Source organism: Bubalus kerabau, chromosome 11 (assembly GCF_029407905.1).
Source record: "Bubalus kerabau isolate K-KA32 ecotype Philippines breed swamp buffalo chromosome 11, PCC_UOA_SB_1v2, whole genome shotgun sequence".
Classification (NCBI taxonomy): Eukaryota; Metazoa; Chordata; class Mammalia; order Artiodactyla; family Bovidae; genus Bubalus; species Bubalus kerabau.
In genome coordinates this window covers 17,238,867-17,252,327 of record NC_073634.1, presented here as the reverse complement: position 1 = coordinate 17,252,327, position 13,461 = coordinate 17,238,867, and the positions used below count along the sequence as shown (strand labels likewise).

General features: G+C 46.9%; 1 protein-coding gene across 2 annotated transcripts in view; it reads left to right on the top strand.

Moving 5' to 3' along the window:
• The first annotated feature begins 265 nt into the window (after window positions 1-265).
• Window positions 266-13,461, top strand: part of XDH (xanthine dehydrogenase) — a 60,003-nt gene continuing 46,807 nt past the window's right edge. For both annotated transcript variants that reach the window (XM_055539732.1, XM_055539731.1), the window contains exons 1-5: window positions 266-398; window positions 5,466-5,523; window positions 8,368-8,464; window positions 10,061-10,169; window positions 13,209-13,335. In XM_055539732.1, the coding sequence (XP_055395707.1) occupies window positions 357-398; window positions 5,466-5,523; window positions 8,368-8,464; window positions 10,061-10,169; window positions 13,209-13,335 (433 nt within the window). In that variant the 5' untranslated portion in view covers window positions 266-356. The remainder of the gene's footprint in view (window positions 399-5,465; window positions 5,524-8,367; window positions 8,465-10,060; window positions 10,170-13,208; window positions 13,336-13,461) is intronic.

Below are 13,461 nucleotides of genomic sequence, written 5' to 3'. Positions count from 1 at the left end.
TCCCTTCTCTGTCTTCAAGTAGGGGGATGAAGCAGTTTCCATGTGGGTGATGCCTAAGACACACGGTCGTCTAGCACCAAGGCTGTATCCACCGTGTCTTCCCCTGTGCTCTTGGACACAAGTATTGGGGGTGTGATGAGCTGTGTATGGCTGTTTGGATTTTCCTTGATTATGTAAACTTGTGGCTTGTGCCAAGAACATTCCATTCCCCAAAGCTCTGAGCTTGGTCCCTCCCCTGGGCTGACTTCATTTCCTTTTTGGGGGAGGTGTATTTGTCAAGTTGCTGGGCAGTGATAACTGGCAGTGCCTCTCCTGCGTAAGGTACCTGGAGTTCGGGGACCCCCAACCTGTTGACAATGACAGCAGATGAACTGGTTTTCTTTGTGAATGGCAAAAAGGTAAGCAGAAGCTGACTTTTCCTCTGGTTTCCCTGATCCCTGGGAGGAATGTTTGTCCTCTCTATTTTGGGTTCTCACTCACTTGTTCGCCTTCTCTCTTTCTCTTCCTTCAAAGCTATTCCTGAATTTGGGGTATCATTGGGGAGAGAAGACTTTCTCTGGTCTAGAACCCAGTCAAGATCTTCATGGGGCAGAGGAGAGATGGAAAGGGAAGAGAGAAGAGGGGTATATGTGAGCACTTCCCTCCTCCAGGCTCCCAGCCTGTAGAGATGTTGGCACCAAGCTCAGAAATGTGGACAGGGTTCTCAGTGAGATTGGAGGTCACCCACCCCACCTCTATTTTGGTGTTTAATCAAATGTATCCTAAGGCTTTTGTTGCTTTCTTTACTGAGAAAAGGAACAGGAATGTGTTTTCTTGTTAATCTCAGGGTATAACGTGTACACAGCTTTGATTCTGAAATTTCATCATATCAATGTAACAGCTAACTTGCGTGAGGACATATACTGACATCTTGTGGCAAGTCACAATTCTTGTTTCCTAAAGGGCATGGGTCCCCCCACCCCACGCTTGGTTATATGTATAAATATTGCAAACCTCTTTGATAAAAATTGCCCACTTGGATCAACTTCACTGTGTGCATAGGGACCTAGGAAAAGTGGGGATGGAATGGGGCAGAGGAGGGTCTTATGACATGGGTACCAGTCCTTGCAGCACCAGAAGGGTAAGAATCTTTGCAAATTTTAAGGCAGTTGGAGAGAGCTGTAAACACATCACTTTGTCTCCCTTGTCGTCCACTTGCCCTCCCTCCACCGGTGCTGAGGTGCTCGCTTCAGCTCCCTGATTGGGAATGAAGTGGACAGTTAAAAGGTAGCTGTGGTTGTACATTGTGAATGGCCATGTGGATTTTATGGGTGAGGACCACACCCAGGAGTCAGAGCAATTTTGTTTCGCAATATTGGCAATTTTAAGTTGAGAAACTAGGCGACTTTGGAGGAAGTTTTCAAGAATTAAAATGCAACTAGTGCTGAAATTGTCAGGGGGTGTTTGGGTGATTAGCAGGGGAATGCTGTGAGCTGTTGCAATGTAAGGGGCTTCCAAGGCAGTCGGATTCAGTTTCAGTGGTATCAGCGGGTGGCCCTGGGGAAGGAGGTCACGCGTGCTCTTTCGGGTGCAGAGTGGTTTCTCTTTGTTGACTTGCTTTCAGGGTTGGCCTCTGACAGCAAACCAAGAGGTAAGGCAAAGCTTCCACGTTGGTGGTTGTAAGATTTCTGCAGCCAAGGATTCCAACAATGCTGTCGCACGCAGCAGGTACATTGGAGAGATTAAGAAACAGTTGCTGAATAGGTCTTCTTCACATATTACTTACACAGAGGCATCGTCCGTGGCATTTTTCTAAGTGAGTTTTGTAGTGGGTGAGCAGCTGGATTCGTGACTTAACTCAAAGGTTTGATGATTTATGAAGCCATCAATTCATGTGTGCCAGTGCAGGGTTCTTGCTTTGGGGATGGTTGCTGCGATGCACCGAATCTAGAAAGCAGCATTTCAAGGTCAGTTTGGTTTGTTGAAAATTGTTTCCCTGTGTATTTTATTTTCACCTTAGGAAAGCAATTTAAAAAATTTTAGATGGTCTTATGGCATCAAACCCTACCATCTCTTGAAACTTAGACTACCTCCAGCAGTTTCTGTGATGAATATTGGCACATTTAATTTTGTAAACATGGACTTTTGAGAATCTACTGGAAAGGTGGTGAGGCAAGGCGAGGAGAGATGAGGTGAAAACAGTGCTGTAAACCTGGACCAAGAAAGGCATTCCAGTCAGATAGAGGCAGCTGTTTCTTCACAATTCTATTCTCAAGATGGTCTAGATCTTTCTTTACCAGACACTGTGCAAGAAGGTTACCAAAGAAGCTGATGGAACTTGCTGACTCACTCTTAAATATGCACTTCCTCCTCTTCCTGTTTCAGACCACTGTCTAGGACTCTTGTCTTCACTCTCTGTGATCCTGGAGAGGGTGTAAGATACAAATGATCAAATATCTCCAGAGCCTTCTGTCGTGGTGACAGGCCTTGGTGACTATGGCTTCCACTTCCTCTGATTTGAAGTCAGAGTCAAAGGGAAAGAGTTGCCCAGTATTTTGGTATCACTGTAGTGACCATGCTTTTGGCTGGAATCCTTTTTTTTTTAATGTATTTTTAATAGGAGGATAATTGCTTTACAATGTTGTGTTGGTTTCTGCTGTATGACAACGTGAATCAGCTATAAGTATGCATATATCCCCTCATTTTTGAGCCTCTCTCCCAACCACCTTCCCACCCTTCTAGGTCGTTACAGAGCGCTGAGCTGAGCTCCCTGTGCTATACATCTGCTTCCCACCAGCTATCTACCCCACACATGGTAGTGCAGACATGTCAGTGTTGCTGTCTCAATTTGTCCCGCCCTCTGCTTCCTCTGCTGTGTCCACACGTCCATTCTCTATGTCTGCCTCTCTGCAGTCCATTCTCTATGTCTGCCTCTCTGCAGTCCATTCTCTGTGTCTGCATCTCTGTTCCTAGCTGTGGGGCGGTTGGGCTGGGCGGGGGCGTGGAGTGCTGTATTCTTGTTATTCAAACAGTCCCTCTCTGGTTAGTGAAGATGTTGACCCCTGGAGAAGTCTAGAAAATTCTGCATGGAGGGTACAGTTGAAAGTGTCCAGGAGTGACGCCCACGAGAAGCAGCAGTCAGTGATAAGTCAACATTCAGTCACCTACCCACCTACTCCCATTGTTATCAACATTTATGAGCTCCTCCCAGGCCTGAGCCTATGGGACACACATGCATGAGAGGAACACAATCTCCAAGACCGGGCATGTACCATTTGGGAGCTAATGAACGGGTTGGCAGAGTAGATTGTGATCAGGTAAATTACCATATTCCAAAATGTATTTCAAAGACCAGAATCCCCACAAGATGCTCTTCTTAGATATTCTTAGACCATTTTGTTGGCACATAGTAGGTGCCCAATTAATGCGGAAAGGATGAATCAATGGATATCAAAACCCTGAGAAATCCTCTACTAAAGAATTTTATTTTTCAAACTTTGAACTTTAAAAGTTAAACTTAAAAAAAAAAGTTAAACTTAGAAGGAAGTTGCAAGAAGAATACAAAGAAATCTTGCTAAATGAATGCCAACAAAATGATATATAGGTACATAGATATATAGATCTATAAGTACATAATTTTATATATTTAAATATGTAATTAATTGGGTTGAACATATAAAGTATAAAATTTTCTTAATGAACCATTAAGGATAAATTTCAGATATCATACTTCTTTCTCCCTTAAACTAAGAATAAGGGTATTCTTACATAACCACAATCTATTTATAAAAATCAGAAATCTAGTGTTACTATATCATTATTATCTAATCTATAGACTTTATGCAGCATGACTCCAATTTTCCTAAAAATGTAATTTATAGCTTTCTCTCCACAACCTCAGGACCCAGGATCATGCCTTGCACTTAGTTCTCAAGTCTGTCTTTGTTGTTGTTATTGTTCAGTCACTAACTCATGTCTGACTCTTTGTGACCTTATGGACTGCAGCATGCCAGGCTCCTCTGTTCACCACCATGTCCCAGAGTTTGCTCAAGTTCATGTCCATTGAGTTGATGATGCCATCCAACCACTGTCTCATCTTCTGTTGCCCCCTTCTCCTCATGCCCTCAACCTTGCCCAGCATCAGGGTCTTTTCCAATGAGTTGGCACTTTGTATCAGGTGGCCAAAGTATTGGGGCTTCAGCTTCAGCATCAGTCCTGCCAATGACTATTCAGGGTTGGTTTCCTTTAGACTTGACTGGTTTGATCTCCTTGCAGTCCAAGGGACTCTCAAGAGTCTTCTCCAACACCACAGTTCAAAAGCATCAATTCTTTGGCACTCAGCCTCCTTTATGGTCCCACTCTCACATTTATACATGACCACTGGAAAAACCATAGCTTTGACTATACGGACCTTTGTTGGCAAAGTGATGTCTCTGCTTTGTAATACTCTGTCTAGGTTTATCATAGCTTTTCTTCCAAGGAGCAAGCGTCGTTTAATTTCAGATACCTTTTCCTTATAATTCAGGAACATGTGGGACCCCTAGTACAGATTTCTCTAAAGAAACTCTTATCACACATCTCTCTGTGGGTGTATGTATGCTAAGTCGCTTCAGTTGTGTCTGATTCTTTGTGAACCTATGAGCTGTAGCAAGCCAGACTCCTCTGTCCACGGGATTCTCCAGGCAAGAATACTGGAGTGGGTTGCCATGCCCTCCTCCAGGGGATCTTCCTGACCCAGGGATTGAACCCTCATCTCTTATGTCTCCTGCATTGACAGGCAGGTTCTTTACCACTAGTGCCACCTGGGAAGCCCCTTATGACAGGTGCTCTCCCTTTAATCACCCCAATCATTGAAACCCTATTGTGCTTGATGATGCAAGAGGATAAGTGAAACAGGTTTTTACACATTTCCTTGGATGATTTCCATCAGGACCTGGCACTGCACTTTGTAAGACAAGCTTTCTATCTTATTGAACATTCTGTTCATGGGCCTTTGGTTTGAGACTTTTCCTCCATTTCTAACCCGTGTTAGTGCTGTTGATTTTGATAACCCAACTCAGATATACTCTGTTATGATCACAGGCCGACCGAGTCTGGCCATCTACTGCCTAAGAGTCTACTCTCCAGGAGGCAAAGCCAGAGGTCTGTCCCTGGGGTACACAGATGTTATCCAGCAGTTGGAAATGAAATGACATGCTTATCTTAAAGGGGACTTTGCCTTGATCAGCCCAACATGGCAGGTGCCACACCTACATGTCTGTCGTGGGTCCAGAGCCGAACATGAATACAGAATTTTAGAATTGCAGGGTGTCAGTTTGCACACAATTTGGCTTGCAGATAATATGTTCATCTTATGGAATGATCAAGAAAAGTACCTTCATGTTCATAATATGTTTAACACACCTCCATTACCTCTGCAAATTCTTGGGTGAGACAATGGCTAAGTATGTGTTTGATATAGTTTTCTTTTGTGTTTGTTTTTATAGGTGGTGGAGAAAAATGCAGATCCAGAAACAACCCTTTTGGCCTACCTGAGAAGAAAGTGTATCCTGACTTTGGAGTGAGGATGAGGGAGAGGGGCCACTGGGAACTCATTCTCTGGGCCCTAGGCCATTTGCTAGTAACTGGTCTGGAGGCCATGGAGTACAGAGAAAAGAGTGCTGGATTAGGGCTCTGGATCTCTGCATTTTAGCCACAACTCTGTCACTTCACCCAGGAAGTCATTTGAACTCTGTGGGTCTGAAATTCTCAGCTGCCAAGTAAGAATGTTGTCCTTGATACTCTTCAAGGTCTCTTGCATTTAAGACTCCAGTAACACTGAGATTTAATCCTGGGCCTATAAAACAAACAGTTCCAAAAGGCCGTCCTTAGCCCTGACCAGCTTCATGGCCTTTCTCCTCCCCAACAGGAAGAATGGGTGTGGGGTGGGGGCCTGGCTCAGCGGACCTTTGTTAATGCAGGAATGCGCTTCCCAGGAAGGCTTTCAAGCTCTGCGAAGGGAAAGGGAAACTCAGAGGAGGGGGTATTCTGGGGGAAAGGGATGCCTGAGGTGGGAATCGTGAAGAGGCACCATCCACTGTGGGAATGGCAGGTGCCGGGAAGCATGGGGTGGGGGACTCCTGGCGGGTGGGGTGTTGCTCCGCCCCCAGTGTGGGGAGGGCTTCTGTAAGATCCCGCATCCCTTTTGTTCTTTCATAGTAGGAAAGGATTCTGAGACCTTGGAACAAAACCAACAGTAAAGACAATAGGAGATAACATCTCATGGGCGCTGTCCATGTACAGGCAGAGAGCAGGAGATTTGTGTAGGCTGTCTCACTGACTCCACAGTGATCCCTTTGACAGAGGAGGAAGTGAGGCTGGGAGTGTTCAGGCACCTGCCTCCCCCACCTCACGTTTTCTGGACACATGCTGGGAAAGCTGGACTGAAGCCCAGCGCCAAGGTCTGAACCTCCCACCCACCACTGGAAACTTTCTAGGGGTCTGCTGTAGAGTGATGCCCATCCTGACCTCTGTCAACAAACCCTTACAGCTCCCAGAGGTGGGGGTGTCTTGTGGCTCTTTCCAGTGATGTATTTTGGAACAGCAAAAAGGTGTCTCAACACCCACAGGAGCGAACCTGGACTCCATGGCCTTCCCTCTTGTTCTTTCACCTCCTATCAGAGAGTGGCTGGCTCTAGTGTACTTTGTCCTGGATTTTTGACCTGGAGCGGGCAGGTCTGTAGGTTCACAGCACATGGACCTGATGGTATTTTTGTAGAGGCAGAGTCACTCAGCAGGATGAGGGAACTGCATGAAATTCCATTTCCAGCCCATCTACCTAGGCAGCCTGGGAAGAGAGGCTCATTCTTAGATTCTTGGCATCAATTTTAGTTTTCTAATAAGGTTGTAAAGACCCAGCAGGCTCAGAAGTTCCTGATCATAGCGTTAGTTGGTTTAAATGCCGAATCTCAAATAAAATCCAACCCTGAAAGAAAACTTCATGTAAATATGAAGTCCTTGTGGCTTGTTGCTGCCTGTGTTAAGAGTTTATTTGTCAGAGTTCCAGGCAAGAGAGAAGACTCTAACCTTGACTTCTACCTTGGCTTCCAGAAAGATCCCCAGGCTAGCAGAAGACCTCTAGACTACTTTGGGCTGCTTCCTTTCATCCTCATGAGCCCCTAGAATGATCTCAACTGCTAATCTCATAGGTCCAGGCTAGTGAAAGGAAAAACTCTAGATCTAGAGAGCCCTCTTCAGCTGTACCTTAAAAGAGGCAGCAGCATGGTGAAGGAGGAGGCCCCAAATCCAGAATCAGAGGACTGTGTTTGGGCCCTAACACTCAAAGTAACTGACTGTTACCTTGCAGGGCTCACATTACGTCTTGGGTCTCAGTCTTTCCTCCTTCTTTCCTTCCTTCCCTCCCTCCCTCCTTTCTTTCTTTCTTTCTTTCATTTCACTCTTTCTTACAGCAGTTCCTGCCCTACCCACTAACCGAATTATTGTGAACATTAAACATGGGTATGAATGCTTTCCAAGTAGAAGATGCTCTATCATTGTTAGTTATTAACTTTATCTTAAAATTAGGGAAATAGCCAGGAGATAAGATACCCAGCTCTCCCCATCTTCAGCAGGAAGCTGAAAGGCTTGGAGGCCTGGGGGCTTGAGGGAGAAGCAGCAGTGGAGCTTACGTGTCCCATGGGAAAGAGACCACCATAATTGCTGTTCTCCAAAGCAGCCTATTAGTTAGGCACTTTTCAAACTTCAAAAAGTACCAGAGTCTTAATTTCTCCCAGGACATAAGCGATGTCTCCAATATTGGCTTTTGACCCCAAAAATATCCTCATTTTAATTTCCTTTCACATATCTTATGGGATGGATATTCAGAAGCCCTTAATGCAGCTCTAATTTTTGTCCCCAGACTTCATCAGTCCAAGAGGTTTGGCGAGGGAATGAGGGAAGCCAAACTCAGCAAGTCCTATACTGGCCTGAGTGGCTTCACTACATGCCCAGCTGGGGTGATGAGGGTTGCCCCATATGCTCCATCTTTGAGGCACCTGATTCACCTGCCCAGTGAGCCGATCAGTTTGGGGGCCTGTTAAGGCCACACCTAGAAGACTGTGATCCCAAGAAGATCTCCAGGTATAGAGAGCAGTGGTGCTCCAGTCCCAGGGGAATGACACATGGGCCAGGGCCTTTCCTCCTCTGCAAGTGGAGCTGGCCCCATCCCTGCCTCCCCAGGTTGCAGGGCAGCCTCTCTGAGTGGGAGGTTGTTTGGGCCTCAGGGCTGAGGGCCCTGAGCCTGTGTGTGGATGGATGGCTGTTCACTTGCAGCTCAGCCCAGGCATTTCCCAGCAGCCCAACAAAGACTTTTTTATTTGAGTTCATATTCCTTAACCCTTTTCTTTCCAGTGGGGCTGAGAGGAACCAAGCTGGGCTGTGGAGAAGGGGGCTGTGGGGCTTGTACAGTGATGCTCTCCAAGTATGATCGTCTCCAAGACAAGATCATGTATCCTTTGCTTGCTGGCTGGTTGCCTTTGGGGACTAGGATGCAGGGGTCAGCTTTTGAATGATGGTGTGTCTGTGTGTATCTGTGTGCATGTGTGTGTCTGTATGTGTGTGTATGCACACATGTGGGTAAATCCCTGTGTTCCTGAATAGGCTTTGATCATGACCAGGGATATAATAGAATGATGTCTTAGGGAGCATCTTCCTGGATTTTAAATATGAACAAGATTCTCCACTGCTGATAAAATGAGCTTTCTAAAATTCAGACTCATTTCACATCCCATGAAATCCTTCAATAGGCCTCCATTGCCCCCAATCTAAGTCCAATTTTTTTGCTCAACATGTGAGGTCTTTCAATTTGCCCCACCTTTCCTCTCCAGTTTTCTTTCTTTCCATGGGTCCAGCACTCCGCTCATGCAGAAACAGATATGAACTACCAATGCTCCATGTCCACTCATTTCTTGGTGTCTGCACAAGCTGTTTCCCATCTTGAATGTCCTTTTTTCAAGGACTTCTCTACCTGACTAACTCTTATTAACACCTTAGGACTGGGCAAAATACCACCTCCTCCAGGAAGGCTTCCTTGACCTCCTAAGACTGGGTTAGGAGCCCTTTGTGCTGGTTCTTTGGTGCCACGTGCACAGCCCTCCTGCAACCCTTTACCATAAGATATTTAAACTGCATCTTCACACTGGTTTCTGCTTTCCTGAGTTGAAAGCAAGCTATTAAAGGACAGAGGTTTTGTCTGATTCACCTTAATTTCCTCAGCCTTCAGCAGGGTGCCTGGTATAAGGTTGGTCTTCAGTAACTGATGTTGGTTGCATGAGTGAGTGAGAGATGAGTAAAAGGATGGAGGTGGGGAAGCTCTAAGGGCTGTTCATCTGGGGATTTTTGCCTCCCTCTTTGAATGAGAGAAATGGAGGTGAGTGAAAGCAGAGAATCAAAAGTGACAGGAGGTTCTGAAACTGAAGTGGCTAAGGACCTCCCTAGTAGCTCAGCTGGTAAAGGATCTTCCTGCAACACAGTTTGATTCCTGGATTGGGAAGATCCCCTGGAAAAGGGATAGGCTACCCACTCTAATATTCTTAGGCTTCCCTGGTGGCTCAGACTGTAAAGAATCTGCCTGCAATGCAGGAGACTTGGGTTCGATCCCTGGGTTGGGACGATTCCCTAGAAGAGGGCATGGCAGCCCACTCCAGTATTCTTGCCTGGAGAATCCCTGTGGACAGAGTAGCTTGGCGGGCTACAGTCCATGGGATCACATGACTGAGCAACTAAGCACATAGAGAAAAAGGGACCTCCCAGAGGCTTCCTCTTAACTCAGCCTCCAGGATCTACCTGAGTAAGAGGCAGCTGAAAGTGCCCCTGGCTTCCATGCTCCAGCCCAGAGGCCTAGGGTGCACTAGCGTGACCCCACAGGACACTGGAGGGGCTCGGGCCCTGGCCTGGGTGGAGAGATGAGGATACCTGAGGAAAAGAGAACATAATGTAGAGTGAGGAGAAGTGACACAAGCATCACAAATCTCCCAGACCCTGCAGTCGGGTCTGCTCTGATGGCGTAAATGGTCAATGGGATGACCTTAATCTGGGGTTCCAGCCACTTTTCTGCCAATGCCTGCCTGGCTCCCATCTGCACCTTGCACCACGTGGCTGTGACGACTGTGGAAGGAATTGGAAGCACCAAGACGAGGCTACATCCTGTGCAGGTAACCAGAGGCTCTTCCCAAGGCTGCAGACCTGCTCTGGATTGCTGGGATGAGGATTGCATCCTGAGCCAAGGAGGCATTCTGGCCAGCCACCCCCCCACAATTCCTTGTGGAGGTCAGGGGCTAACTGTGAGGTGGCAAGAGGAGACACCCGAGCCTGAAGCTCCCTCCTGTGTTTGAGTGGCTGGTGACATTGTATGGCCCTGTGGGAATCAAGAGATCAACTAGATCCGGTGGCTGGAGGTCTAGCTGTACCAGAGCTGGGGGGAGGAGGGGCAGAGGACCTTCCTCTCTGTGCCCAAGTGTGCTTAGGAAGCCCCCTGCCTTCTCGGATTGAAGATTCCAAATGCTGTGTGCCTTTGATCAAAAGCCCACCTACTCCCTGCTCCCTCCCACAGGAATTCCATTGCACCTCTCACCTCCCACCCACAGATCACCCAGACACAGGCTCATTAAAATGGCGGTTAGCAAGGGCTGAGTCAGAGACACATGGGTGTCTGACCAAGGCTTTCTCCCTGATGGTATAGGGCACCTGATGATGGGTTGAGATTGGGAACTCTTTGGGCAAGAGTGGGCAGTAGTCAGGGTTCTGTGGAGTGAGAAAGGATGTTCATAGACTAGGTGGAAGAGGGCCCACATGGGAGCAGAGCACAGTGGAAGGAAAGACTGCTGTTCCCAGTGCTCATGTTAAACTGAGGTCTTTGGGAGGGTGTAATCACAGAAGGTGTCTGAGCTAGACCCTTTTCTTAATATTCCCTGTACCATATCATTCGGATCTTGTCTTCCTTGCATCCCTGACATGAATCCTGGAGCCAGGGCTGCCAGTTGAGCAAGCTAATTATACCCCGAGATGGAGCATCTTGGACCAGTCATAGTGGGGTGAGGTGGTATTACATCAGAGTGGGGTGAGGTGGTATTACGTCACCTGTGTGGCTTCACTTCCTAGGCAGGAAAGTGGTAGGTTACTAAACTTGTCCAACTTGCAGCAGGGGTGAGAGGGTTAATGAGAGCTTGTAATTTACTTTGAAACAAATAGACGAAAGAAAGAAGGAACTATTTAAACACAGGGATCACATCCCTAGAATCAGGGGAAAGCCCTCCCTTTCCAATGGTACAGAGCCTTATTCCCGATGCACTTCTTTTGGCTCCAGATAAGCTTAGATTCCACTTTCCCTTGTCCGTTTGCATTTTCCTCTGGGATTCTATGACACCACATTTTCCCCCTCTCTCCGTGGTGGAACCATGTGCAGCCCCTCCTCAGCTCAGTCTCTAACCACTGCAGCGCCCTGGGTTCTGGCCTGGGCCCAGTCCCTTCTCCACCTTCATACTCTCCCGACATGAGTTTAAGGCCATCTCCATATCTTCAGGTCCAACCTCTCCTCAGAAATCAGACTCCGATTTCCAGCTGCCTACTTGAATCACTAGATGGATGTCTGATCTCAGACTTAACAAAAACTCTATTTCCTCCCAACTTCGTTCTCCTCTGGTCTTCCTCCGTCTGAGTCAATGGCAAAGCATCCACCCAATTGCTCACGACAAAAATCTAGGAGTCCCCTGTGATATTTGCATTCCCCACACCCAGTCCATCCAGAAGTAATAGCTACTCTGCCTCCAGACTTTACAATGATTCTTCATTTGCTTCTCTGTCTCCCCTACTACTGTTTCATCCAAGTCACATCCCCTCCCGCCTAGGCCACGTCAGTGTCACGATCCCCTGTGTCTTCTCACGCCCCCACAGCCATTCTCTACGCAACAGCTAGAGTGATTCTTTAAAAACACAAATTCAATCATATCAAGCCCTGCTGAAATTCTCCGAAAGGCTTCCTGTCATCACACCCAGAATCACAGTCAGGATCCCTAATCCTGGCTGTGAAGAGCTGCAGCTCTGGCTGCTTCCTCTTCCCCCAGCTGACATCTCTCATCCCAGGGTTCCACCTGTCCCGGCCTTTCAGCAGATTTTCACACTGTCTGTGCTCAGAGCCTTTTTACTCACTGTTCCTTCTGCCTGGGTAACTTACTTCCTTGTTCCAAATCAAGTTCACCTTAAAGGTCGCTTTATCAGAATGGCCCTTCTGACCACTCCAAATAGCCACTAGTCGCTCTGAGTCATGTCATCTTGTACTAATTCTCTATATAGCACCAACCCTCACCTCGAATTTTCTTCTTTGTTTTTGTCAGTATTCCCCCCACAAGGATGTGAGCTTCATGAGACCAGGGACTTCATCTCTCTTCTACATGCTCCATCCCCAGGGCCTATACTATGCCTGGCACATAATAGATTCTCAGTAAATACTTCTCAAATGAATGACTATCTGTGCTAACATTCTAGCAATTTTACTTGACGTACATTTCAAGAGAGATTCCCAAGAGATTAAAAACTAATGTAGATGAGGAGAATTCCGTTGTAATAAAGATCTGGCAGGTCTGAAAACTCTGTGACATTCAATGCTTTCAGTGAATTCTATAGCACACACTCCCCAATTCTTAAATCTCCATCCATTGGACTTCAAGAATTGCCTTCACTTAAGAACACAGAGGCGTTCTAATTTGGAATAAAATGCATTCATCTGGTTGATTTTGGATTGTGGGGTAGTGTAGTTGAAAGAACCTGACACAGTTCTTGCATTCCCCACGTGCGATCTTACACACGTGCGTAAATCTCGTAAATCTTCCTCCTCTGTCTTTAGTGAAGAGAGTGGTTCTAATTGCCGCTGTTCTTTGAGGGGGGTGTTCTATTTATAACTGCCACTGGTTGACTCCCTACTCTGTGCTAGGTATGATGGCTAAGCGTTTTACATGAATGATCTCACTGAATTCTCAGCACAGCTCTGGAGATAAGTGCTAGGGTAGTGCCAAACAAACGGACAAGGTTTAGGGAGGCTTGGTAACCCAGCTGAGGTCACAGCTGCTAAGTGAGGACACTAGGCTTTGACTTTGGGCAGTGCAGACTGTCAACGCAAGCTGTCTTCAGTTGAGTCAAGTAGGGAGCCTGGCAGGGGTTCTGCCAACACAGGTGTCTATGTCATCTGCCCCTTTTAGGAGAGAATCGCCAAAAGTCATGGCTCTCAGTGTGGGTTCTGCACCCCCGGCATCGTCATGAGCATGTACACACTGCTTCGGAATCAGCCTGAGCCCACTGTTGAAGAAATCGAGAATGCTTTCCAAGGTATGGGCCTTGTGCAGGGCCCAGCAGGCAAAGGGGCAAGTGGGTTTCTGAGGAGGGCAGGGCAGGGGCAGAGTGAAGCCAGGAATGAACTAGGATTTCCAGGAACTTTTGAGGGAAAGGCTCAGG